This window comes from Thunnus albacares, chromosome 20 (genome assembly GCF_914725855.1).
Source record: "Thunnus albacares chromosome 20, fThuAlb1.1, whole genome shotgun sequence".
Taxonomy (NCBI): domain Eukaryota; kingdom Metazoa; phylum Chordata; class Actinopteri; order Scombriformes; family Scombridae; genus Thunnus; species Thunnus albacares.
In genome coordinates, this window is record NC_058125.1 from 12,979,343 (window position 1) to 13,007,301 (window position 27,959).

General features: G+C 39.0%; 2 protein-coding genes across 4 annotated transcripts; both read right to left on the reverse strand.

The window, feature by feature from the left end:
- Nucleotides 1-4,130: 4,130 nt before the first annotated feature.
- On the reverse strand, nucleotides 4,131-12,846 carry patl2 (PAT1 homolog 2). 2 transcript variants are annotated; one of them, XM_044338569.1, is made up of 19 exons: nucleotides 12,697-12,846; nucleotides 11,140-11,293; nucleotides 9,751-10,013; nucleotides 9,602-9,664; nucleotides 9,450-9,503; nucleotides 9,197-9,361; nucleotides 8,469-8,543; nucleotides 8,199-8,347; nucleotides 7,241-7,315; nucleotides 7,038-7,161; nucleotides 6,751-6,871; nucleotides 6,499-6,605; nucleotides 6,360-6,413; nucleotides 6,102-6,244; nucleotides 5,789-5,945; nucleotides 5,536-5,676; nucleotides 5,363-5,460; nucleotides 5,133-5,273; nucleotides 4,131-5,012 (listed from the first exon to the last, which is right to left on the reverse strand). In XM_044338569.1, exons 1-19 carry the CDS (start codon nucleotides 12,718-12,720, stop codon nucleotides 4,979-4,981), a joined length of 2,142 nt encoding a protein of 713 aa, XP_044194504.1. In that variant the 5' UTR covers nucleotides 12,721-12,846; the 3' UTR covers nucleotides 4,131-4,978. The 2 variants fall into 2 exon arrangements, with proteins under 2 accessions (XP_044194504.1, XP_044194505.1); XM_044338570.1 differs by lacking the exon at nucleotides 9,450-9,503.
- Nucleotides 12,847-14,216: 1,370 nt separating this feature from the next.
- On the reverse strand, nucleotides 14,217-27,184 carry LOC122971627 (transforming growth factor beta-1-induced transcript 1 protein-like). 2 transcript variants are annotated; one of them, XM_044338359.1, is made up of 12 exons: nucleotides 26,810-27,157; nucleotides 22,527-22,577; nucleotides 22,066-22,214; nucleotides 21,849-21,904; nucleotides 21,093-21,229; nucleotides 20,929-21,010; nucleotides 19,676-19,760; nucleotides 18,094-18,288; nucleotides 17,028-17,201; nucleotides 16,834-16,915; nucleotides 16,101-16,249; nucleotides 14,217-15,129 (listed from the first exon to the last, which is right to left on the reverse strand). In XM_044338359.1, the coding sequence occupies exons 1-12, from the start codon at nucleotides 26,820-26,822 to the stop codon at nucleotides 14,863-14,865; spliced, it is 1,440 nt and encodes a 479-aa protein (XP_044194294.1). In that variant the 5' UTR covers nucleotides 26,823-27,157; the 3' UTR covers nucleotides 14,217-14,862. The 2 variants fall into 2 exon arrangements, with proteins under 2 accessions (XP_044194294.1, XP_044194295.1); XM_044338360.1 differs by lacking the exon at nucleotides 22,527-22,577 and having other exon boundaries at nucleotides 26,810-27,184.
- Between the last annotated feature and the right edge of the window lie 775 nt (nucleotides 27,185-27,959).

Here is a 27,959-nt window from a genome sequence, read left to right on the forward strand (position 1 = left end):
AGGGTCAAGGAGAGGTTAACATCTCACCTCCCAGCCCACCCAGACCTCTCACATACTTGGCTTCTCAACAAACTCAGTCAATACCTCTGACAAACCATCTGGCTAACTTTTCACCACATGGCAACAAATCTGTCTTTCACTTCCTCGCTGCTCTTTCAGCTTCTGATCTCTTGGAAATATTTTCAATCATCCTTTATTTAGGACATTAAAGAAATCCTTATGGGACAATGATGCTTTAACAAGTATGTTTGTGCTAGATGCAGACAGTCTCTTACAGTGTGTTGATTGGCAGTCAAAGGGATGAGTAGAATAATACTTGATGTAATAATTGTATTTGCATTGAATTGCTAGTTTTATGTTCCTGTGAAGACAATGTGACATTTACTGTCTTACTGTCATGGTGCAGGCCCGTGCCCTCTAGAGAGTAATAACCATGGATGACTAGATGCTCCAGCCCTTGGCTAGTGGGTTGAGGCTTTGGCTGAAGGGTTGGTGCAGTTGTCCAAAGTCTGGGAGACCACGGTTGTGACCTATTGTGGAAACCCTCCTTCGCTACACTTACCAAATTGGTTATAAGCCTAAATCAGAGCATGCATGCTAGTAGTATGGCTCTAATGGCAATTACATTTGGTACACACATTCATATTAACTTCAGGATGCATTGTAACTTTTTGTGATCCATTAGCCTTAGTGCCATTATCAGGTCACATTTTTAATTTGTCCATCCAATATTTTGGTTTATGACCAAACACTTGTCACTCCAATCAGCCTTAATACTTTTTGTTGAGTGCTAATTAGCAAATGTTAGCATGCTAACACGTTAAACTAAGATGCCAAACATGGTAAACATTGTTCCTGCTAAACTTTAGTATGTTAGCATGTTTTTGTGAGCATGTTTGCATGCTTATGTTAGAATCTTGTTATATCGCCAGTAATTTTCACTTTACCTAGCACATGTAGGCTAAAATATTGTCTCTTTAGGCACCAACTGGCTTGTTTTCCTTTTAACGACATATGGAAATTTCTTGTTATAAACAACTTGCAAACTTATAACTAGAGATGTTTAATGAGATACATTCATTTTGTGAAATGATGAGAAAGTTTTGTGTTCTAATCAGATAAAGTGATATGTTGTCATTACAAGAAATGTTTCTTGTAAAAAATGAATAACCTGATATCTAGTAATAACGAGAAAATATCTCAGAATAACACAAAAAATATCATGTTATAACATGAATATTTATTGTCATGGTGGCAGCAATATGTTGCTGTTAGCATTTAGCTAAAAAATCCTCAGCCTCACACAGATGCTAGCATGGTTGTAGACACTTTGTTTAAAGGTTCCTTGCCTGGAAAGAGCTTTTACAGGTCAGTTGTTTCTGTGACTGACACGTGTTCTGAGAGTAAAATGTATATCTGTATTAAACTGTTGAGGGTTGGAAGGTCAGTTTACTGTATTTCCTCACAAATCTTCACAGAATACACTCAATCACATTGATAGCCTGTGTAGACCTCCCACACAGAGGTGAAGACACAATGTCATGATGGTTTTCAAGAAGGCCAAAGACAAATAATCAGTGTCTCCTGTACCTGCTCTCAACTGACATCTGTTGCCTTGTACACCTGTACTATCATAGTATGAAACAACATTGAGTACTAAAACAAACTATTTTTAAAACACACAAATGACATGATACAAAGCCAAATTGTGTCAGTTAATGACATAAGACAGCTGTTAATGCTGAAGTGGTTTCATGGCACTAATCCATAGGAGGATGTGTTGGTACAGATGAGGTGAGGGTGGGGTTTGGCGGTCAGGATGTTAGTGTGTCGCTCTGTTTACCATAAAAAAAACGTGGGCTGAAGACCACAGTGCGACCACTATTCAACAAAGATTCCTGGACTCCACAGAGCCATGTCTGCGATGTGTATTCCTGCCCAGATGAGTGCAGCTGTTATAAGGAGGCTGGCCAAAATGGCTCTGACTCAGTGTTTGGTTGACATCCAGTGGACTCCAACTGTTGAGTGTCAAACACTAGTTGGCATTGGAAACAACTTTGCTCAACAATGTTGCTCTAAACCTGCTGCAAATAAACCCACACTGACAGCTGTGAGAGGGGAAAAATCACTTCAATGCATTTCATAAGAATGAATCACAGAAAAAAACAACATTTAATATCACCATTGCCTTCTAGTAATGTGAAAATGATTAGGGTTTTGGGTGACAATATAGCAGATTTCTATGCAAAATTCCCAATTTTGATTTCAAGAGACATTTCAGGGCCTCTCTCAAGGCCTTTTCTGTGAGCTGTACACTTTGTAGACTGTGGTCCTGGGACAGATACTGAAGAATCCAGAGGAGGACATAGCAGAGGGTTTAATAAACTAATATTTATAATTTAATGTCTCAAATCTTTATATTGATGTTGCACTTTGGTACTCTTGTTATGCAAAGAAATAAATACATATATTCCTTGTATATAAAAACTATGTATGTGAATTGTCAATGGCAAGAAAAGCAATGTTTGAAAACTATTAGATTTAGGTAGAGTAATGCCTCTCCTCTCCGAGTGCTGGCTGCTGCAGTTTCAGGCACTACTGGAGGCCACAGTTAAGACTCTTCCTTAAAACTAATTTAATCTTAAAAACTACCAATTCTTCCATGAATCCAACTCACTTTCAATCCAAATATTTGATGAGCCAACTATCAAAGCCTAAACTAAATAAAATGAATGGTGCCGGAGTTACACCACTTTGTCCTCAGGACAAACTATGTTCATGGCTTCACTTGCTTATGTCTTTACTACCAGTAATCTATGCTCCAATTTGTTTTAAATCTTTATACACACACTGTTCATCCCCACCTCTTGGTCCAATATTCCAGCCTCACTGGAAGGCAATAAGAAAATATTACTGTAAATGTCTGCCCACACTAGGCTTTATTTAAGCTTTATATAGTCTGTTTGGTCAGACAAACTAAAACACATTAAAAGGATAACAACATTATAGTAGTCAAGAGAAATAGGGCACATTAAATAACTTATTAGTGCTGGCAGAGTACTGAAGTTATGCATACAGTCACATTAATGACAATGTCCTGCCACCAGTCACACCTGTTACTGTTTATTTCTCTCTTCTTCACTGCAGCCCCCTTCTCATTAGTACACTTGGTCATTGGCATAACTTGACTTGCATTTTGCGAATCCCATATCTCAGTGAGTTTATTTGGAGTTCTGCTCTGTACAGCACTTGATACATTTAGATTTGACACTATATTTGTGTTCTGCTATTCCTTCCTCTCATATACCAGATAAGCTGTGTTTCCACCGCAGGAACTTTCCCGGAGTAAGAACCTTTTGAGGAATTCGGGTCGCCTACTTATGTTTCCACGCAAGGAACCAGGAACTATATGAAGTTCCAGGAAGATTATTTTATCCCCCTAAAATTGTCTGCTTGTTTTTGGGGGGTACATGAACTTTTGGGTCAGGGTTTGTTGTGCTGACCATTGCTGATTGGTCAAACACAGACACCACAGCTGCGTCAACTTGTGCGAGCTAAGAGTGAAGAGAGCAGTGGTAATGAGAATAAAGACAGTGAATGAGAGAAATAAAATGTTTAACGTTTTTTGATACTTTCATGGTGGTTATGTTCTACAGCAGAAATAAATAACCAATAAACACTTAACAGATTTACCATGGAGACAGATGCTCTTTCAGTTTCATTTCCTCTTCTGCATTTCTCCTTTTCATTCATTCATTACATCCAACTCATGCAGTGGTAAATACAAACAACAGGACTGTGTTGTTGTTTTCTCATGTGTGAATACTGCATCATCCTGCTGTCCTGCTGCCATTAACTCCCTTTAAGGAATGTCACACACTGGTGTTTCATCATTATTAGTTTGGTTAAAACTAAACTCCCCTAAGGAAAAAACACAGGAAATCTGGACTGCAGATTTCTTACTGAGATTCGGTGTAACAATGTGACTCCAGCTTGAGCCAGCTGAGAACTGCAGCACCACCCAAACCAGACTTAAGTAAAATCTGATATACAGAAGCAAGAAGGAGTACCTGATGTAGTGAAGTCCTCCTTGGCTGGAGCTAAAATGCAAACTACATCAAACTGTTGAGCATTTTTAAAGATTTTTTTTATTTATGTTGCAAGTGCTCTACAAGGGTGCGATTTAAGTTATTCCTGTTTCCAAATGAATACAATAAATAAAAATCTCTTTACAACTGAAGCATCTAAGATGGAAAATTACATCAAATACATCATAATTAGTATTGCTACACATGTATACACACAATGCATGCCTTTTTACAAAAAACCCAAAACTGCATGGCTTATGTTGATGGGCCATGCCATGACAACTTCTATAGTGGTTATTATAAACAACATAGGTTCAGCTGTACAATCATAAATTACTATACAATCCTCAACGTGGTCACCAATATCTGATCCAACACATTTATCTTAGGAAGTGATACCTCAAATTTCTTCTAAAAGTAACTACTATTTAGATAGAACATTTGGAAATGTGTAAATGCTGAGTGGTTAGATAGAAGACAGATAAGTAACTAACTCTATCCACAACATAATGCAAAGTTACCAACTACAGTATATGGTAATCTCATGGAAAACACTTGTTTGGGAAAATTAAAGAAAAAAAACTTGGATTTGTGATTTCAGAGAAAACTGCACTGATGTAACCTACTGGAGACCAAACAGAGGAAAGTAAAAAGATCAGATAAAGGAAATAAAAAAGGGAAACAGGTTTTGGGTGTGCAAAAATGTGAAGGGAGGAGGGAGAAGGGCAAAAGGAATAAGAATCAAATTATTTTGAACACAGGTATATTACATATCTTCTGTTATGATGAACACTGAGCAATTTTTGTCAGGGCTTCAATTCTGCTCCTTTCACCCTGGTGCTCACCACAACCCGGTCATTAGCTGAACGTCTCATTTGCTACCATCCACCTTAAGATGGAAGAGCCAGGAATCCTGTCGCAGACCTAAATAAAGATATTAAATAACATTTGGGTCCATGTTCTCAAAATAAGTATTTTTTGTATACAGAGTGTTAAAATCTCTTCCTCTTGCATCAAATCAAAATGTAAAAAAAATAAACTTACTCCATGTTGCTTTTCAGCTGATGCACAGTGCGCTTGTCCAGGTAACGGCAGAAGAGAGTGAGCAGGTTTGAGGGCATGACGAGTGGCTCCACCAGTGAACACTGCGATAGCTGTCCCGCCACCTGGAATATTGTGTCGGTCCTAAAGGACAACAGAAACACTTGCTTCACAATCTCAGACAGATGTTAAAATTATCTCCCTTTGTGTAATATAAGACTAAAGATCCCCACCAGGTCTCAAAGTCACCGATGCTGGGCTCTAGAGGAACACCAGAGGACAGCAACTTCTCTCCTTGAGACAGGAGAGCATACAGTAAGGACAGTCCGAACTGAAAGAGAAAGAAAAGAGTCTCAAAAAAAACCTTTCAGTAAAAATGGCCCATGCAGAAACACGGAGCACAGACCTTGTTCTGACACGCCAGCGTGAGGGACTCATATGTCGTTAGAGACTCAGATGATGTCAGATCTCTGAGGACCCCGATTAGCTGACTGAATGTCAGGCCTCCAATCACATTCAGGAGAGATGGGTAGAGCACTGGAAGAGCCTAAAAAGTGAACAGTGACAGTGATGAGCTTTGTTAATACTTTAAACGTGTTAATTTCCTTTTATTGCAACACAACAATGCTGAGAAAAAGCATTGGGAAGAACTGCCCTACCTCATCTGCATCTCTGCTCATCAGCGTAGGTAGGTTAGAGGTCACAATCCTCAGGATCATTATTGCAGAATCATGTTTCAGAAACGGAAGCAGACGGGCAAGAAGCTTTTTGCCTTTTGAGACCAGTAGGAAAGGAAGAAACTCTCCTCCTGAATCTCTACATCAGAACGTTTGAGAAAATTCATTGCTCAATTTCAGTATCCAACAAAATGTGAACTATGATATAAAAAGCTAGACACAAAACAATATTTATACATCACTTTTTGCAAGTAGCAGTATATTTCACATATATAGATAAATAAATAAAACTCACAGGGGATCGTGGTGTTGCAGCTGGGAGTAGATGTGCTCCACCTTCCTCTGGGTCTTCTCCATCAACCTTCTTTCTTCTGCTTCAGACAGGACTGTGGTTTTCATCCTCTCCGTCTCCTCGACCTCCAACAAAACCATGAACAGCTGCATGGCAGAACAGGTATGACTGAGTGTTAAAGGAAGGAGGTTGGAAGGAAAAAAAAACACACACAACAAAAAAACAAGGCATCTCACTGCACCAGAAGAACTAACCAGATACCTTTTCTATTTTGCTGAGGACCTCTAACCGCTGTTGTCTGGTGTCTTTTTGTTCCTGTAATGTGGAAAACAGTCTCAGTATCAGGAAGGGCAAATAAAAGCACTCCTAAGATGCTAAATGTTGTCTCAAAAACAGTCACCTCGAGTGGACCCTGAGCTTGGACGGCATGAACAGCACCGATGGCATGTCGAGGAGAGTAACACGTGGACACAGCAACTTGACCCAAAGAGCCTTCAATGTGCACCACTGAAAGAGAAAAAAACACCACTGTAGAAAAGACTAAATAACATTAAAAGGTTTTTGGCAAATTCAAGCAGAAAGGGACGTGCATTACACTCCCATAACCACTGTAGACAAATTAGATCAAATGGCATCAAAAGGTGAAAAGAACCTGGTGTGTACTGGTGGTCAGTTTTCGTGATGTAAGGTGTAGTGAGTTTGGGTGGCTCCCTCTTGCTCCTGATGCCCAGCTCTTCCTCTGCCATCTTAGCTTCTATTCGTCGATAGTACTCCTGTGACAGTGGTTAAGTACACCAGTCATGAAATCCCATTCCCTTATTTAATTTTCTTAGATCATACAGAAAATACAAAAAAAAAGCAAAGGAGCAAAAGATGGGTTATTTGGCTCAAAAGCAACAATGAATAATGAGACATTAGAGCAAAGCTTTGATTTCCTACCTGGTAATAGTAGTCCTCCAGGTATGGATTCTCACTTTGCAGCTGAATCATCTGCAGCCGGGTGATCCACTCCTTCTCTTTGGATGTCATCAGATTAAAGTAAGGATCCCAGCCCTCTGGTTTTCTATTAATAAACATATTCCTAGTTTATTAATAACATTCTGAATACGAAAAAATATATTCAAAATCAAAAAAGCACTGACCTTTGGAATATTCGCTGTTTTTGACTAAGTAGTCGTTTATGTTGTGGGTGGAGCTGGGTGACTGGACCCGGGTACCTGTGGGTCAGACAAAGACATCATACTCAAAAGCACCAACCCTCATCAGTTTCCATGAAGATCTGATAGAGTGCCTGTTATATGTACATAGCCTAGTAAAGATGTCCATATTAAACAGATAGAGTGTTAATTAAATCCAGTGTCAAATTCCACAACAGTTAATTTATCTTAATGCACGCAGCTTGAAAACCTCAATATGTCAATGTTGGTTTTTTTTGTATCACAGAATACTCAAACCAGCCCAGACTTACTATGTAAAAATATAATTAATCCAATCATTAGGTTGTACAGTGAACTTTGAGAATGTGGTCCTAGTTTCAGTTTAGTTTCTTTAAGGTTAAAGTATATTTATGGTTTTTACCTCAGTTTGTTTTTAAATCTTTTCTCCATTTTTATCTTTTTTATCATTCAGTCCAACTACACAGCTAACTTTCAGCAACTTTATTTTTTTTAGCTAATAAATACCTTGGATGTGTGATAAAGAGTTTAATCAATAAGTTAATTTCAGTGTGCTGCCATCGTCAGTTTGCAGTCTGAAGTGTGTTATGCTATAAATCTATTTCAAACTGACGTATCAATATTTCCTTTGATTATACAAATCAAGAATTAAGTTCAGTTGTGCACCAGTTTTGGGGATATACAGCTGCATCTTTTATATCCAGATGGTACAGTTATCCATTAGTCCCACTTTACCCAGTAAATACACAGTAATGCTGGGGATTTCATGATTTATGAATGTCAGGTCGATGAGAGTTTTATATAAACACATTCGAGGGATGAACAACACTGCCAAGTTATAAATATACTTGATACTCAAACTTGGCTGACAAACATGTCAAGCCACAAATCAAACATTCATGAAAGATACGAGGTGGTCACACACCTGAAATGCTGCACTGGATTAGATGAGGGGCTGTAAAAGGGGGACGGCCTTGGTGAGTTGGCACCGAAGCGAAGTTGCATCATCTTAGGAGTCAGAGACCGAGGAGTGGAGGGGCAAGGCCGGCTCGTAGGATACATAAAGCCCCCTGTCTGATTGGATATATTCAAAAAAAAAATAACTGAGTAAATCTGAGTAAATGCATTTAATATAGTTTTAATATAGTAATATAATACTTGATGTATCAGAATAGTTCTTTATTATGGAATAAACCTGATTGTAATGCTGCCGTGGGGTTAACGGTTGACGTGAGAAGATGGGTGATCCTGGTATCATGGGTGCATGTACCTGCCAGAGAAAGATTGACAAAATTAATCACCAACTATTTTGATAATGATTAATGGTTTTCAGTCATTAAGAAAAAAAAATCTAAAATTCTCTGGTTCAAGCCTCTCAAATGTATATAGTACTAGAAATTAATATTTTCTGATGTCTTTTGACTTCTATGATAGTAAATCGATCAATCTTCAGGTTATGGACTGTTCATCAGGACAAAAACATTCGAGGTTGCACCTTTGGCTTTGGAAACAACATTTATCACCATTTTCTGACATTTTATAGACCTAACCACTAATTGATTAACCATGAAGAAAATCAATTAATCAGTAATGAAAATAATTGTTAGTTGCAGCCCTAAAAGCAATAATTAGACATTTTTGTGCTGACAGATGATACCACTGATGTCTGTACTATAAATAAGAATCTGAAGCCAACAGCTGATGGGTTTAGCTTAGCATAAAGACTGGGAAACGGCTAGCCTGGCTCTATGTATCTAAAGGTATGTGCTAACTAACACTTGGCTCCAGCCACATATTGAACTGACAGGCAGGAGCTGCATCAATCTTCCCATCCAACTCTGCAAGAAAGTGAATATGGGCACTTCCAAAATGTCAAACTAATCCTTTAAAAGAAACACTTGTTTGGTAAAATTAAGTCTCCACCTGAGCGGGGCCTCTTTGGCCAAACTGTCTTCTGAAGTAGGGCCCTCTGGGTTCCCCTCTCCTGCCCCTGAAGGAAGAGACAGGATATGGCAAATCCAGGAAGTTGGAGGTCAAGTGCTGACCTCTGCCTCTGTGACCATCAATCACACACACTACAGCACTGTCCTACAAAACAGAATAAAATCAGACAGATGTTTGTTTAGGTAACCCATTGTCATACATATTATAGCATATGTTCTTTGGTGATCTGAACCTGAAGTATAGATCCTGAGATTTTTCTGGTCTTTCTATAAGATGGTACCATCCACTACGGGAAAAAAATAAAAATGAACAGCAAAAGGAAAATTAGCAGCATGAACAAAGAGTTTGGCAGAAATGAAATGTCTTTAGTAAGTTAACACTTACATCATCTTCAAAGGTTTTCTGGTACATGGCGTTCCCACAGTCCACTATGGCACTGTCGAGACTCTTAAAGTAAAACAGACCAAAATGAGGACAAGCTGCTATGAGCTGTCTTATCCCAGTTTTCAGACAAATAAATTAATCTGCATCACCTTGAGGCTTGGTCGCCCCTCTACTATCCTCATCACAGCTGGGTCTTCAAACATCTGGCCCCTGCCCAGCCCTCCCCTCTGCCCCCTCCCTCTGCGAGGCCGGGGCAGATACTGTGTGCGGTGTCTGGGAGGGGAGGGGGAGCTGTGAGGGGATGGGGGTTTAAGGTCTGGTGGTGGTTGTGGTGTTGGTGGAGGAGGCGGTGGCTCTCCAAACTGGAGGAGACCGCTGCTGGGATCCTCTGTGGTCCCATGTGCATCTAGATCTATGATACAGATACAAGCAGAAATACACTGAGGACACCTTTTTACACTGTAATAATGCCAAAAAAATGCCAATTTATATTCTTTGGCATGAATAAGGATCACAAGTTGTTGGGTTGTAGAAATATAATTTATCGGCATTTAATAATAATAAAAAAAAGTTGCGACAACAAACCAACAACAAAACTTGCTTTAACAAAAATGAGTGAGTCCTGATAACTTTCTATCTTCATCATTTTATCATTTATTCATTGCAAAGTGAGAAAGAATTACAAACAAAAATCTTCAGAGTTCATATTACTTTACACCAGACTCCTCTAGACTGCAAAACCTTATCAGGTAAATGAACTAAAATGATCAATACATTGTAATTAGATACAAGATTTGTCAGTTTCAAGTCAGGTCAACTTGAATCATCTAGGTTTCACTTTCAGAACTTAAAAAATTGAGTTCAGTCTTGTAACAAAATGAGCATTTTTTCACAATTATGTGACATTTTGTGGACTAAATGATTCATAAATTAAGAAAAAATAATCTGCAAATTAATTGATAATGAAAATAATTGTGAGTTGCAGCCTTACAGATGAGTCATATATTGATCCTGAATTGACTGCGGCTGCTAGCAATGACCCGAATATTGTAATTTTAAGCAGTTGGAGTATCCTTCATACAATAGTAGAACAAATGTATTAATGATCAATCAGACATAACTGGAAGCTCATTTATAAACTACCAACTCAGAGTGGGAACAATTTAATGTACAGATATGAGTTACCTTAACTCTAAGTTAAATTGCGTCATTCAAAGTTGTATTAAAGTTTGTTGCCTTAAAAGGAACAGCTCAACATTTTGCTCTCTTGCTCAGAGTTAAATGAGAAACTTGATACCAGTCATGTCTGTGTAAATATCAAGCTGAAGTCCAGCAGAAAGCTTTTTCCAGTCTATATGCTAAGCTAAGCTAACCAGCTACTGGCTATAGCTTCATATTTAACACACAGAGTGCTATTCACAGCAAGAAAGTGAATAGGAATATTTCCCAAATGTTTTATCTTTTTTACTGTGTACTGTAGTTTGGCATCAGTACTCCTGTTGCCCCATTTGAAGAGGAGTATTAAGGCATCTACACACCCATCCCAAACGTCTCCTCATTGTAGACGTTGATCTCCTCATCCTCCTCAGCCATGGCCTGCAGGAGCCCACAGTCCATGTTTGTCCCATCCTCTCCATCACTCCAATCCTCTCCATTCTCAGGCCACTGAGGCTGAGACACTTTCTCTGCCTCCTGGTGGATAAAGGCCATATGGAAATAAAATGATAATAATAAAAACAGTTAAGAGTATCAAACTTTATTTATATAGCACCTTTCAAACAAATAAAATATCATTCAAAGTGCTTTACAGGCAACTGATAAAAAGTAGGATGTAAAAAATGGATTTAGAGACTAATGCACACCAAAATAATTAACAAGCAAAATGTTATTTGATTAAGAGAAAAGGTGGGTAGTTAAAATAATAAAAAGATAAGATAATACAAGCAATAAAAATATAAATAAAATACTACACAAAATAAATACAATAATAAAGATAATAAAAGTATAAGTAATAATAAAATTATAAAACACTACATAAAAGTCAGACTAAATGGATGGTTTTTAGTTTGTTTAAAAATATCAATATTTTCAGCTCCTCTGTAGGCTTTGAGCATAATGGCTGAAAGCATCATCACCATTTTTTTTTTTATGAGGGGGAATTTGTGGCAGAAATGCTCACAAGTCAGTTTTTGCAAGTCCAAGCCAAGTCTCAAGTCTCTTATGGTTGTAATGAGCGTTATGTCTGCTGCTGCTTGCCATCTTAACACTGCACAGCTATATCTAAGGAATTCAACGCATGTACTGTATTATCATCACTCCATTACAGACTCAGCGTTGATCAGTTGTTTGGTCTATGATCATTTTAAACAGGCTATTACAGTATGACAAAACACACAATGAAAGCTTGTATTTAGTGATTCTTTTGTTTGGGCCTTGTGTGAAGCTGTTATAGCCAAATGTTTTGACAAATGGCACAGCAGCTGCAGGTGTGCTCGCCATGGTGTTGTTGCTGCAGCTGACTGTGGAAGCGCGCACCAGATGCGTAAAGTTACGCACGATAATGAGTAAGGGAATGACATTTCCTCGACGTTAATGCGCCAGAAAAATAAATAAAATAAAGATCGTTCACTGGTCCCAAATCTCCGAGTCAAGTCTAATCACTTTGTGTGCGATATTAGTGGAAACTCGAGTCCCCATCTCTGCTTGTGGAACAGCTGAAAGAAGAACCAGAGGATCTGAGGGGCCTTCCTGGTTAATAAACTAAAAGCATTTCAGAAAAGCAGTCTGGTGCAAAACCATGTAGTGCCTTATAAACCAATAAAACAATTTCAAGATCAATATATGAGTATAAAATGACTACAAAATGAAGAGAAGCTTCGTGAAACGTCAGGAAATGGTTGATTCCGTCTAAACATTTACTGTTTTTCACTTATTTAAGGAAATTGTTTCTCCACCACTGCAGCAAAATAACTTAACAGCACCAGACAGAGGGACCAGCTGGCACGCTGTGCGCCCCAAACTGAGACTGTAGTTTGTTCAATACAACATTCACACACTGAAAGATGTTAAAAGTTGCCTAAATGACGCTGACTTACTTGTTGCTGTTCTGAATCACTCATTATGTATTTTGAAGATGTTTTTCTTTTCTTTTTTTTTTTGCACTTGAAGCCGACGGGTCACGATGACTCTCTTCTCAAGGTTACCTGCTTTCTGTTGTCAGACAGCGAGGGAGGCTCATTAACTTTTAAATGAACCCACCTGTGCGACGCAGAGACGCTCACACGTCAACACGCCGCACGCAGCTGTCACTTCGCTTCCATTGTGTGCTAGTTCATGGATGTTTAATTGGGTTTTGGATTTGTTAAAAAGTGTTTTATTACACTTTATCTTTCTGTTCTTTTCAAAATCTTTTCAAGATGTAGCACTTCATTTTGGAGTTTAAAACTGTTCCTCTGAGAAAAGGTGTGAGCTAATAGTGACATCTAGTGGTTCAAGATGATTTAAAACACTTTCTGCAGAAGCAACATTTCTAGAGGTGATTTAGGAAGCTTATTTACAACTTCTCACCACTCCACCTATATGGAACAATGAATGAATGATGGATGACAATGGACTTCTGTTCCAAATGTATTCATAATGCACACAATCCCAGTTTGCATCTGTTTTAAAGGCTTCACCAGCCTCACTTCTCTTGATGGTTCAACACATACACAAAGATTTTCAAAACCAGGCGCAACAATCCAGCAGAAGTGCTCACATTTATTCTAAATCAGACAGTAATGGGTCAAATTTGGACTCAATATCTTAAATGACACCTAGGACAAAAGATATACACTTTAAAATCTTTACTAATGACTCCATCAAATGAGTTTCTGAGAAAAAGAGTTGGTATTTATCACAGCAACTGTGTATTTTGCAGCGATGATATAGAAGCAACTGATCATTTATTTTTCTTTCTGTATTTCTTCATCAATCCTCAGACTTACATGACTGATTTCCACCCTTCAGTAGCAATGACATGATTTTTAGTGTCACTCCCTGAAAGTATATCCATATTTTTCATAAATGCACAGCTTTGACTTGGAAATGTTTTTATTCATAAATGAAGAAAATTAAAAATGAAACATATTTCCTCTGTGTTTGAGGGAGACCTGAGAGGCTATTTTAAATTCTTACATTCATTCAAAAATGGTATCAAACTACTAGCTTTATGTCATGAATATCTCCCTCTCCTTTTTATTTATTTTCATACACATTTCAATCTACTTTTCGTTCTTCACCCATTATGCATCTGCTGATTCTCATATCTTTGTTTCATGTTCTTTATAGACTGTGTTTTGAAATGTTTATTGTCCTAAAGTGCCGTGTTTAAACTGGCTTACCTGATCCTGCAAAATGCAAAATTGTATGTTAATACTGGAATTAAAAGAGTTATTTTTCCAGGTTGCTTTTCCCACAAAGTTACTATTATTCTTCTGCTGAATTTGTAAGGACTTAGCTTGGTATAATTGGTTTTTGGACTTAAAACAAACACATTTTCCCAAAGCATAATTTCCCCCCCTCTTTTCTCAATTTTCACAGTTAATCCTTTGATTTAATCACCCATGAAACAGTGTAATAATTTGTGTTTAACTTTATTTTATTCTTTGGAACAGTTTTTGGCAAATTGCATAGAGCAATGGTGAAAGAATAATGCAAAATATCTGATATTAAACATATGATACCTTAGTTTGTTACACAAAACATATATAGCAGGCAGCATACAATATATAAAAGGCAATTGCAGTGACACTTATACTTTTTGTAATATAAAGCAAATATATTAAAGGGGATTTCCTTCCTTCACTGAAACAATATATGCTCTCAGTATACTGTTTTTTTCTACCTTTGGCAAAAGAATTCAATTTTCAATATTCAATTTGAATCAACACAGTATGTAAAAGATTCACATACATGACAAAGTCATTTGGTATCATTTTTGTATCTGTCTAACCAATACTAGAGTCCTATTTCACACTGCCAGTCTAAATGCAGTCCATTCTTTTGTTAAATAAAGAGAAATGAATTGGGTTGGATGATTCTCTTATTATTCTGCTCCCTCTATCAACTCTAATATTCTTAAAACCAAGAAAGAGACCAGCTCCACCCTCATTCCCACAGTAAAAAAAAACACAAATTGAGAACTCAAGAGTCATACAGCTTCTTCATTTGGTGGCCCAAAGGAGGATGAGGAGAGGGGGCGGTAAAGTCCTGCTGTGTCCTCAACCAAAGAGTTTGATGAAGCAGGGGTGGCAGTAGGGCTTGTTCTCCTGCTCCTTGAAGCAGCCTTTGCTCAGAGGCTTCAGACAGAAGTGACACACAAGGTGGTGTGGGTGGAATTTGGCCCCCATGGCGGTGACACAGCGGCCCAGGATCGGCTGCTGGCAGGCCTGACACACGCTGCCGCGGGACTGGTGGTAGTGGGCCTCGCACAGCGGCTGACCCTCGTGTTCGAAGAAGCTGCCGTTGACGAAGGGGCTGTAGCACTCCTAGACGGGAGCGGGGAAAGAGAGAAGCAGGGAGATCCAGTTACAGCTGAGAGAGCTGTAATTAAAAAGCTGTCATGTGAAATGACAACTTTCTCATCTAGAGTTCTAACCTACTTCCAGAAACTGGAATTTTTTAAAAACTTTTTTCACATGCTAGTTTTACTGAGAGCAGTGCCTTTTTTCAGGAACACCCTGCTCACACTCACAATGTTACATTTACACATGGAAGCTGGCCAGTGCAACCGCAGCCTAATCTGTTGGCTACCAAGCAGCTTGACTGTAGTAACTTTCCCCACCAAAATGTATCCTGCCAGTCTGGGGATAATATGAAACAAATACCAGGTCATGACTAATTTACTGGTGGTGTCTATGTTTTTGTTATTGTTGCAAATACCATGAAAAGACCAAAAATAACAATGTCAGTTTGTCTCTTAATACTTTCCTACTTCCCTACCTTGTCTGTGGCACTCAGACCCAAGCTTATCATTTCCTATGAAAGGCATAAATCTGGAAAAACTGATCACAAATATAGTTTCCTTTTTTAAGAAAAGACTCAGTGGTTAAAAACGCTGGGTACAAACTGGAGTAAATAGATCAAATGTTGTAGGGGTCTATTTTCAGCTGCGGATTAATACACATTTAGTGCACTATTCTAGTATTAGCAGTTTTTTCAGCGCCTTGACTGTGTATTTGGCACTTACTCAAAATAAACTACAATGGCCATGTTCATGGTAATTATCTTTGTGGATTTAATCTTTTTTATGGGATTTGTTGACAATAAGAAGCATATAGAACATATATCCTGTAATGTCTCAAACCTACGTGACTTTCACTTAGAGAAAAGCTACGAGAGCTGCAAATGTTACACACCAGGATTTAAACTCAGGAATTTTTCCCAGTGCAGCTAAACACCAAGCAAACATCTGCCAAATGCAACAAACAGTATTTATGGACGCCAGTGAAACACTCACCCTACATACGAAGCACTGTGGGTGCCAGAGAGAGTTGAGCGCTGAGATGTAGTTTTCCAGAATGGGCTGGCTGCAGCCTTGACAGCGGGAGGCAAACAGAGTCAAGAAGCACTGCTGGCAGTACTGCTGGCCATCACGGTCGTGGAAACCTGTGGAAGATATTGTCACAGATTTACACAGTTCGTTTGACTGGATGATGCAAATTGATGAAAACACTGTCTGAACCAGTTCCATGTGACTCAAACAAATTTAATCAGTTTATAACGGTTTAAGGTTTCACTGGTCTGAACTTTTAAAGGCTAACAGTTTCTTTTATCTTGGAGCTTGTTTAAATTTGGCCATTTTCATGCCAAGAAAATACAAAGATTCAGTGTTTCTCCCAAATTCTTGGCAATGTGGAACAGCCTTTATAACAGATTTTAGGCGACAAAACATTTAACTCTCCTTTGAAACTGATACAAATCAAATGTTATTAGGGGGGTTAGCAGCTACTTATAGCAATGTTACTCATATAGAAATCTGTTAGGACTATAAACGAAGAATTCTTGTGTAAAAGAAAAACAATACATCTACATCATTTAATGGTTAAGTCGATGATTAAATTAATTATTAGTGATTGAATATGTGTCTATGTTTGATTAGAATGAGGTGTGTTTATGAGGTCTGCTGCAGTCTCCTGTTGCCTGTTCACTGTTTTGTTCTAGAGCCAGACAGGATATGTGCCACCCATTACCTTCCTCTCCAAACGCCCGGCTGCATTTCACGCAGCAGAAACACTCTGGGTGCCAGTTCTTGTCCAGAGCAGTGACCATTTTCTAAATGAAAAGAGGAATAAAAAGTCAAATGGCTTCAAGAGGGATGAGATATTTCATCGAGAATACGCTCAGTGTTACGTAACAGACACACATGAACATCCAAGTCTCGTACGTTTAGTATGGGCTTGTTGCAGTGTGCACAGTGGGGGGAGAAGAGGGTGAAGTAGTCTGACTCGCAGTACGGCCGTCCGTCCTTCTCAAAGAAGTTGCGACTGCCCAGCTCTGTCTCACACTCAGTGCATACAAAGTGCTCTGGGTGCCACACCTTCCCCAGAGCCGTCACCACCTGAATGAGGAAACAGACAGAAATTGCTTAATGGACAGACTCCTCTGCATGAAAGATATTACACTTCTCATCCAAATACTGCTGAATATTAAACTAGAAGTTGCAATAGGAAACTTTAGTCTGTCTCGCAATACTTTCTGACCTCTGAAGTTGTAAATCTTTAACAACGGGTCACTAACATGTCACTAAAATACATTTTAACTTTTAAATAGGCTAAATACTTTCCTTTAACAGCAGTTTTTTATCAAAGGTCACTGTTGGGGAGTATTTTCAGCCACAGATTTGGTGCGCTAGTGAGTATTTATGACCCAGGATGGTGTATGGGTTTGACTCAAAATGAAATACAGTTCATCATAATGAAATGTTACCCAGCGCCTCTGCATGGCTCACTGATGTGTTTTTGGACAACAGTGGAGCTCTATGGCACAGAGGAATAAGCTATTAGCAGGCTTTGACTGCTTCTTGTTAATGTATTGTTGGTTTGGGTTTTTTTCATTGGATTTGCTGACAATAGCAAAAAATAGAAAATCACCAGCTTTATCCTTTAAGTTTCAATTTGTCTTCTCCTCTGTGCTAAGAGGATATGCTGCCAGTGAACACAATTTAATCAAACAAGGTCTTTGCACAATAGGACGCTGTTCTATATATACAATTTATAATTGTGGTTGGTAAAACTGTTGAATTTTAAACATTTTGTCAAATTGAATAAACTTCAAATTTATTTCACTTTTAATTACCATATATTGTGAAATGTGCTGCAAAAGCCATTGCAGGCACTGCACTGTACATTCCAAACTTTTATCAAATGAACATTATTTATCAGTCCTATTCCTCTGGTTATTAATATCAATATAACCAATATAGAAAGGTACAACTGATTCTGATAACTCACCTGTCCTACAACTGGCTTCTGACAGGCTGAACAGTTTCCCTTTGAGGATGTCTGAACTCCTTGTCTGCTCAGGTCTGATTGGAGGAGCCCCAGCATGCTGTCCAATGAGCCGCCAGATGAGGGTTGTGGTGGGGTGACGGGCTGCTGCTGCTGCTGCTGCGGTGCTGTGACCACTGGAGTGACAGGTGCAGCTGGCTGGGAGAGGGCAAAGAAAAATGAGGCATTGCACATCTGTCTTTGGGATTTCAATTTGAAACTAAATACCATGAAAGACTGGCTGTAACGCTTTTGACATCCAGATAGTCTGGCTGGGTAGATTAGTGTATATTATGTAGTGTATAACAATATAAGTGAGTTGAAGTTCAGAGGTTGGAAAGGCAACATTTTTTCATATTAAGTAAAATGGCTGTTCTGGTAACCTAGTGGTTAAGACAAATCCCATATAATTACGACATCCCTTGTATTAGATCCTGGCCAGACACCTTGGTTCTCTGGCCATCTTTCCTGTATTTCTCTTCTATCTGCTGTCAATAAAGCTACACAATAGTGTGATATATTGTGTGTTTCTGGGCTTCTGTTGTCTGCAAGTGTTCAGATTCTTGTGGATAACTGGCCAAAAATAGGAAATGTCAGATTGTAATTGAGAAATTTCCATAACAGCTAGGATAAGAGTTTGATGGGAGAAAAATGTTTATCATTCCAAAAACATTACAGCAGTGAGAGTCAGTCTGCAAGGGCAAATGGCAGAAATACTTATTTGTCCCCTAAGAGTAGCTGATATACTGTGTAATGGAATATATCGCAACCACAACTTGTTCATTTTGTGAAAGATGTCACCTGGATATTACACACAAACCCAAACTATCAGGAACTAAATGGCTGGCTTTACACAAGCTCATACTGCCGTTCTCTGCTGTCTCACTGAAGTAATTCTGGGAAATGTAGGAACTCACTCAAGTAAAATCCGATAAGACAGTTTTAATGAAAGTGGGTAAATATCACTTTGGAGCGTACTGAACATTACAACTTGATCGTGATCATTGTAAAGAGTATCCTATGGTGAAATGTCACTTTTAAAACTCTGTTCCCATAACTTCTCAGGCTTGTTTATAATCCACAGCTGGACTACATACTGGAACCAAACAAACTTATAATGATGGAACCACTTCCTTTGCTCACATGCTTGTCATTGACTCAGTGAAAAGGAGATCTATACACCGAATGTAGATTTATAACACCGACTTCCAACTATCCGAAGCTATTTCTGTAGTTGGAAAATATCTCCACCAAGACTAATTTCTATCTTCAGGCCATATCTGGTGACTGATTTATACCAGGAAGCATGTGCTGCTGCTGTGGCCGGGCCACACAGCAACAGTGTAGTCAACATGAGGTCAAATGAATGTCTTCATGAATTCACCATGAATTGGTGTGAGCTGCGTTAAATTCTGGAACAACTGGGAGCGAATGGTGGAAAAAAAAACACAGCGCTCACATCTTGAGCACAATTGTGGATTTATAGTTGAAAAGTTAACAGGTAAAAGCTCTTTGTGTCATTTTTCATGCGGTTTTGTGGACTTACTGTGCTTTGGACTCTGAAGTCAGACAGAGAAGCCATCAGTTTGTCCAATTCCAGTGTGGCTGATGTTGCTGAAGGCTTTGCAGAGCTAGAATACAAAAGACAGTTCTTTGTTTAACATGCCCACAAAATAAACAATTTCATCTGATCTACCTTAAAATATGATCCAAAATAAGACAGAATGGAATCAGTGAATTAGCCAGTGAATACTGGATATTGTTAATGGGGGCATATTCTGCACATTTCCAGGTCTATATTTGTATTCTGGGGCTCCACTGGAATACATTTGTATGATTTACAGTCAAAAAACTCCTTACTTATCTTATATTGGCTCTTTATGCAGCCCCTCAGTTCAGCTTCTGTCCGAAACAGGCAGTTTTAGCTCCTGTCTCTTTAAGGCCCCCCCTCCCGAAGAGCCCGCTCTGTTCTGATTGGTTAGCTCCCGGAAGCTGCCCCTTGGCAGACTTCCATCAGTTCCTGAGGTTACGTAAATAAACTATAGTACTTGGATTTCATTTTTTTTCTCGTTCTTTACTCAAAATATTAACTTCTCAAATAGATCTGTGCATGTTTGAGCCAAAATCTGAAATATGCGAGTGGACAATGTGAACAACCCATGGAACAACCTTAGAAACCAAGGCCACAGAACGGATGTCTGTTTGTGGGCATGTGTGAACAATCTGATGTCCGTTCAATGGGGAAGTAGTGGTAACTTTGCAAATGGAGCGTTCAGAGCCCTGGCTTTTGACTTGCAGGGAGCATTTTACATACATTCACCTCATGTTTTGGAACTTTGACCATATTTAACATCATCCAACGTTATAACAGCATATAACTGAAAGAGAGTCACAAAAAGCATGTGATGTCCCCTTTAACAAAATGTATGTTGATGTCTCTTCTTGTGCAACAAACAATCTTTGAAAAAGTAAAACCTGCACAAAACAGAGCAGCATGCAGAGTTAATGAGAACATTTTCTCTCTCATATAGACTGCAAATTAGTTTTGAGATGCTAAACTTGACCTGAAATAAGTCACAACTACTTAATCTGTGCAAAGCTGCCATGGCTAAGAACTGATTTCAAACCCTTCAGAAAACCTTTCTCTGTGGACATAGCAAGAGTTAGATGATTAAAACATTTAACTATCTTAGTAGCTCTACTTCTAAAAGCTAGTGTAGTAGTTTGCGGTGTAGGAGGCTCATTTGCAGTACACTCTACAGATTCTTAAGATATGATTAAATTGATTAGTTTTATTACTTGGAAGATGATGTTGTTGCCTTATCCTTGATCTTGTCTCTCTCATCTTTCTTAGAAGAAGGGAACTGGGCCAGGATCTCATCTGACAACAAAAACAAAGTCATAAGAAAATATTCACCTCAGAGTTAGAAAAATATGACACATGTAAACACACACAAACTAACCTGTGATGTTGAACTGGGTCGCATTCAGCTCCTGTAACAGATGGTCCAGTTCACTCAGACCTCCTCCCAACAGCGAGGAGGAGGAGAAGGCTGGAGGAGGATCTGCTGCGCGTGGAGATCGCGGTTTGCACACTGTGCTGTAAGAAAGATAGACAGGCGGAGTGAGGAGACATTTAGGAGTGTATTAATGTGCAGGATGGTAGCCAAGTAGCAGGGTCCATTCAGACAGATTAAGAAAGACCTTGCTCAAGACAGTCAGGTCAGCCAAAGCAGTATTTACAAAAAAAATTCTGATTTTATATCATTAAAATATTTGGTTTAATCTTTGGTCATCAATCTTTAGCTTTGTTAGTCCCTGTCCATTACTCACATACATTAGTTGTCCATAACATTGGTTTAAGATCTAAAAACACTTTCTCACTGGCATTTGTGAAATATAATTTAAAATGCAAAAGCTGTCAATTGACAATAATTGAAAAAAAATGACAAAGATTAAAAAAACAAGCTGTTGATCATTTCTTTTGGTTCTAATCTGATATCAGCTCCAAGTGGTTTCTACAGTAACTAGATATGAATGCATATATCCTCATGCAGACACAATGAGAGGCTCTGTCTTGAGGCAATTTCTCTCTAATCTAAAAGCAAAAGAAAACTTTCATATTGGCAGAAATGTACTCCATACTTTACTCTTATATAATTCTTGTAGGGAAAACTGTGCACTACATGTTTAAAAGGTTAAACCTGAGAGGGGGTTACCTGTATAATTTGTCTGGGTTGGAGTTCTGGGAGGTCTTCATTGCTGAAGAAACAGTCTGAGAGACAAAACAGACAGATGATCGATCAAGCTAAGCAGTACAGGAATTCTCAGAGATTACATATGTATGGGCAGAAAGCTCAGAGTTATGATGATCCAAAGGAGAGTGCAGTCAGAAACAGCATTTTATGCATGCATCCCTGGCAGCTGCTTGTCTACCTGCTGTGGGGTGTAGGCGGGTGGCGGCGGCCGGGCCTGGGCGGGGTCCTGGCTGGGAGGATCAGCATTCTGTGGGGGATCAGAGGTGAGAAGGACAGGGCACCGAGCTAGAGGAGAGCCGGTGTTCTCCAAATCAGCAAGGAGGGCATCTGAAGGGGAAAGACAGGGAAAAGAAACTGAATTAGAGAAAGAAAAATTATAAAACACGCAATGAAAGGCAGTTTACTAGCCCATAATATATCTCTACATTTATGATGTCCCTGATGGTGCTATCAGTTTGTTTATGAAGCTTTAAAGGCAAATTGAAAGAGATAAAAGTTGGAATAGATTTTAAAAACATGCAATGAAACATATTGGATGACAGACAGAACAGATGAGGTTAAGTCAAGGACAAACGAGTACATGACGTAGTGGCAGACGAGATGAAACACATACAAACACATGCACAGACAGTTACGTACCAAACACAACAATACGAGGACTGAGAGGGTAGTTAGGTGGTTCAGGCACTCCTAAAGAGAGACAGACAGCCTGTGTGACCAACACAGCACCAGCAAAATCTGCCCACACGTCAGACAAGACATGGAGGACAATGAGCGTCCTCAAAACACTAATCAGTCAGAGGACAGGACAGTCAGAGATAACCCGTCAACATGGTTATTAGAGCACACAAACATTTCTGCATTTATATCCAAGACATGCCAGTATAGATGGAAAGGAAGCAGAGGAGGAAGAGTGTTTGGCAACTGATATCTATGTCCACTCCAACCCTCTTCCGACCCCCCCCCCCCCAACCCCCTGCACACTCCCTCTATGCTGAAGTGGAAGCTGCCCAGAAACTGAGCTCGCTCAAGCCTTTTAGGCTTTCCAGCTGTATGACATCATTCAGCGCTGAGAAGTCCCTGTATGAGTGACTAAAGGCCAGAGCCACAGTTTGTAAGAAGTGAGCTAAACATGAGTAATTACAAAGTCTAAAGGCCGATCCCATTTCTTTATTTTCCCACCCCTCTTTTTTCGAGTGCCCCTTGCCCCTTGGAACAGAGTTACAAGGGGTGGTGGTTGATATATGCCCCTATGAAATAAGACAACCCTTAAGTTGTAGCAGACTGCTGCTGCTTTGGTTGAATTTCATTATTTTTACCAGGGAAATATTCACTTTGCTTTTGACAGTGCCAATACTATATTAATTGAATTAGTTGTCAAGCCATTAGATAAAAATATCAGTGATATAACCTCTCCTTTATAGAGATTAGTGGTCCTTCTTGTCTGATGTGCCCCAAAAGCCGTCTCAGATGAGCTCAACTACCCCTTCAACGACACCACCCACCATGTTTCAAATGTGTTTATTTGAACTGATTTTAATCTGGATGTTAGTGAACACTAGCATTTAGATAAAAGTGGATAATGTTGCAGTATTTTTTTCAAACAAGACATGGTGAATATGGAATTGCTGATGTTTAGGTTTGGTCTCAGTAGGTTTGGTAATGTTTGCTTTCATAGTGCCACCTCACTCGGAGAGGCAAAAACTGGATGTTTCAACCATTTATCCATCACTTTTAAGCCATGCTGGTGGCATGGCCACAAGTCTGTTAGCTGGTCAGTCCGACACTTTGGCCCAGACTGAAATATCTCAGCAACTATTGGATGGATTGGCATGAAACGTTATACAGACATTCATTGTCCTAAGAGGATGAAACTTTAGTGTTCCCATAATTTTACTAGTGCCACCAATAGGTCAAAATTTCCACATATCCAATGAAGTATCTCAACAACTGTTAGATGAATTGGCTTGAAATCTGGTATAGACATTCCTGTCTGCCCTCAGGATGAATGGTCATAACTTTCAACTTCATGTAACGCCATCATTAGGTCAAAATTTTAACTTGTCCATTACTTCTGGATTACAACCAAATAACTGCCAAACAAATAACCTTCCCATCAGCCTCAGCTGTAAGTTGTGTTGATAAGGTTATAATTAGAGCTTTTTGATACAGTGAAGTACCTTTAGCGCTGCAACTAACAATTATTTTCATTATCTATTAATCTACCGATTTTTTTCTTGCTTAATCAATTGATCATTTGATCTATAAAATGTCAGAAAATAGTGAAAAATGACTGTTACAATTTCTCAGTCAAAGATGAGTCAAATCTTCAGATGTCTTGTTTTGCATTAAACACCACATTTAAGAAGTTGGAAACAGGAAACATTTGGCATTTTTGCCTTAAAAAATACTATTGCCTATCAAATGATTATTTGATTTTCAAAAGTAGTTTAGTTTGCTGTTGATTAAACAACTTATTGCTACAGCGGTGAGTATTGTGTATTAAAAATATCTAACTATAACTGTGTGCTCAAATCCTCAAACTTCAAATAAAAACTCTTAACAGTAACACTTCACTGTAAGTCCCCCATCCGCTATTTTTTATAACACATTATCATGTAGTTGTAAACAGATATAAGTGTTTATTAATGTACTTGTCTACCATAAGTCCTCCCGTGGACACCCATACATGGAGGCTCATGTATATAATTTGTTATTATTTATTAAATGTTAATATGGTGCTTATAAATGCTAAATAAGTTGTGTGTTATTGTTATATTTGTTCCATTTAGAAAAAAATTACGAAATAGACTTTGTGACAAGCATGGATGTATTATAAGAGCTGGATACGGCGCCGCTGCTCAGCCTTGCAGCCAATTTTTCCCAGTGGTCACTTGCAGTATTGCAGCAAAAAATCACCCTGCCGCCCAAAAAGAACTTTAATCATAGACCATCATTGTAAAAGAGACGTCTGTAAAACTGTTGACAAGGTCAATTATGACTCTATATTATGAATTTTTGATCCATGGAAGTTTTATACTTGTAAAACTTTTCTCGAGCCAAGGAAAGTTAAAAATCTTAAACTTAAAAATCTGTGACATCATCAAAATGTAAAGTCTATGGGCCGAGTGGGAACTCACGGGTGGTGCCAGCAGGGGAAACACTACAGCGAATATTCAGTGGGCCGTATACCCCGGAAGTAAACCCGGAAGCTAGAAACTTTTTTGGCGTATGCGCCAGGGGAGCGATTCTTACTGGACTGAATAGGCGCCATTTCGCGTCCGGTATCCAGCTCTTATAATATGGTGGCAAAACTGTGAAAAAATTAACTTTCAGCTTCTCAGATTCTGGTACCCTTTAAGAATGATGTCATGGATGTTTGATAAATGTTTGAACTAAATGATTAGACTTATTCCTTCTGGTTAAATACTGTTTTAAACATCTGTGGTGCCATGTTGAATCTAAACATAACCAGTTCATCATGCCTTAGCTCATCTCTGTGGTCACTTCTGACCCAGATGATTCACACTTCTGCTACGACCATGCGGTGAGAAATCTTGTGCATTTACAACTTGCCCTCCTCCTCCCTGCTGTGTCTCTGTCTAAAACACACACACATACACACACACACACACACACACACACACACACACACTCCTACAGACTCAACTGCTCATATAAGGAGCTGAACTTCTCTCAATGGGAATTATGACCATATTTAGAGCTGCCTGTCGACTTGTTTGTCTTGGCTAAAGGCCTCTCTAACGAGTGGTCTGTCTCACCGAAAAGCCTCGCCAGATCCAATACATAAACTTACAACGCTGTCGGACAACTGCATAAACTGAGTGTCCCAAACATGGCCACTGGCTGACTAACACTCAGTCAGTCACCCAGTAAGTCGGTCTCACTGTGCACAATCCGATCCAGATGTGCCCAGATGTGCTTGGCTACATCTTGCCATTCCTCCTTGTATCGCTCGAAAAGCACAAATCTCTCCCCCACCCCCCTCACCCCCCCAATCTCAAGTGGACTTCAAGAAAAAAAAAAAAAAGAAAAGTTCTTGGGCAGCTGAGGCAAAAAGGCCTTTCTATATATTCATTGTGGCTTTTTGAAATAGCAGTGTGGCCCTGAGCTATTTCAGGGCCTTTCTGACACAGTTATTCCCAAACACGAAGACTCAGCTTCTCATAATGTTGTTCTTAGAAAGAGAAGAATCAACATCTTTTATCAACAGAAAAAAAAACAATCACGCTCCCTGATGCTCATCCACTCCACTCTTTCATTTCATGTCGTCCAAGCCTTCAAAATGGAAGACACTCTGTTAAACATTATGTGGCTTTCTCGCTTTCTCTCTCTCCCTCTCTCTCTCTCTCTCCTGACTTGTTGATATTAATGGATGAGGAGACCCGCCGTGGACCGCCTTTAAACCTAATTTGCAAAGAATTTATTAAATTTGCAGGGACATGCTTGAAAACACCACCGGGCTAGACATAGAGAAGTGGAGATCTTGTATTACCTGTAGGCTATGTGTGCATGTTGAAAAGGTAAAAGAAAATGCTGCCAAAAACAATAAAAAAAGATAACAAAACCATCCAACATCTCAAGAGGAGCATTACATCAAGAGGTATTGCTGTGGACCAGGATGATGTCATATAGAGAAAGCCCAGTTCCTGACAGAGAAGTTGTAACAGTCACATTTAAGGATTGGCTACTCATTTTTACCCGTTTACACCAATAAAACTCCCTTTATATTACAGGCATGTTACAGGCTCATTGGAAACGGAAAGCAAACTGCACTCCACTGATTGCCAGAATAAACAGAGACCCTATTTCCTCTGTTTGGGCAAACCACCCCTTCCCAAAGATCCCCTCCAGATATCTGAACATGTACGCTTCAGACGAAGAACAGCAGTAATACTCACCCAAATCCTCCATGATATATATATGTATAATTTCAGCGTTTCAGCGTTTTCCTCCTTGTGCGCAACAACACGCACAGCATTAATAAGTTGTGCCGGACAGTGTCGGTGCCGCTGCTATTGTCTGCGTCCGTCTTGAAGGACTTCTTGGAGACCGTTATCCGCCAAGAGAGGTGGAGGAGGAGGAGGAGAAGGAGGAGGAAGACGAGGAGGGCGTCCCGTTTTTTCTTTTCTTTTTTCCTACACGACTCTCTTCCTGTGTAATGCCTACCAGGACCTCAGACCGGAGAAGGCGTAGTTAAATATATGTGGTTACAAACCCCGCATTCCCCGGACACACGACGTCATCCCAGACATTCCTAGTCCATATTTGGGAGAGAAAATTAAGGATTTAGTGGCGCGCAAACTGCATTTGAACGCGCCGCTGCGACTAAACTTAATATAAATTGATGTGAGAAAATATCGGAACATGTAATTTGATGATGTTTCATTCACAGGAAGTACAGAACATCTGTAGGATAAACACTGACAGGCCGACACCCATTTTTGAAAAAGACGTTTGTAATGAGGACAATTGGATGTAATAATAGAAGTCAATTTAGTAAAAATGACAGGACTCATTAATAACAACAACAATAATAATAATGTAATAATAATAATAATAAACAATACTATATACAGGGCTGGATTAAAAAGTAATCTCTGATAATTTTGGCCTGAAAAACGCCTACATTTTTCTATCAATCTTGTATTTTTTCATAATTAATTCAATCATTAATTAATTCACCTGTTCTGTTATAATTTTTTAATTCAATGTTTTCTGTTTGTCTTTTATTTAAAATTCTTCCAGAAATGTCCCCACATGATTGTAGAGGAGCTGTTAATTTATGGCTTTATTAAGCAGTTAATAGTCCTTGTTTCCACCCACACTCTGGCAGCTTTGTTGTATTTTTACAGTGTCAGAAACCAACCAATAGTCCTGTATTGGAATACTCTCTGGACCTTGTTTTGTTTTTTCGTAATTTGATGAAACACAACTTATTTAGGAAAATGCACCATGTGAAAAAAACAACAATAATAGATATTAGAACTAGATTTACACACTGGGCCATCATGTTACCTGATAATGAAGGACTGAGTTGATAATAACTAC

Coding starts and splice junctions, on each gene's coding strand:
- LOC122971627 (XM_044338359.1), bottom strand. Junction 21,905..22,065: donor CCGCCTACACCCCACAGCAG/GTAGACAAGCAG, acceptor TTTGTCTCTCAG/ACTGTTTCTTCAGCAATGAA. Junction 21,230..21,848: donor AACCCAGACAAATTATACAG/GTAACCCCCTCT, acceptor TCTTTCTTACAG/CACAGTGTGCAAACCGCGAT.
- patl2 (XM_044338569.1), bottom strand. CDS start 12,720: ATGAGTGATTCAGAACAGCAACAA. Junction 6,872..7,037: donor TGGAGGACTACTATTACCAG/GTAGGAAATCAA, acceptor CCACTGTCACAG/GAGTACTATCGACGAATAGA. Junction 5,013..5,132: donor CAGCTGAAAAGCAACATGGA/GTAAGTTTATTT, acceptor ATCTTTATTTAG/GTCTGCGACAGGATTCCTGG.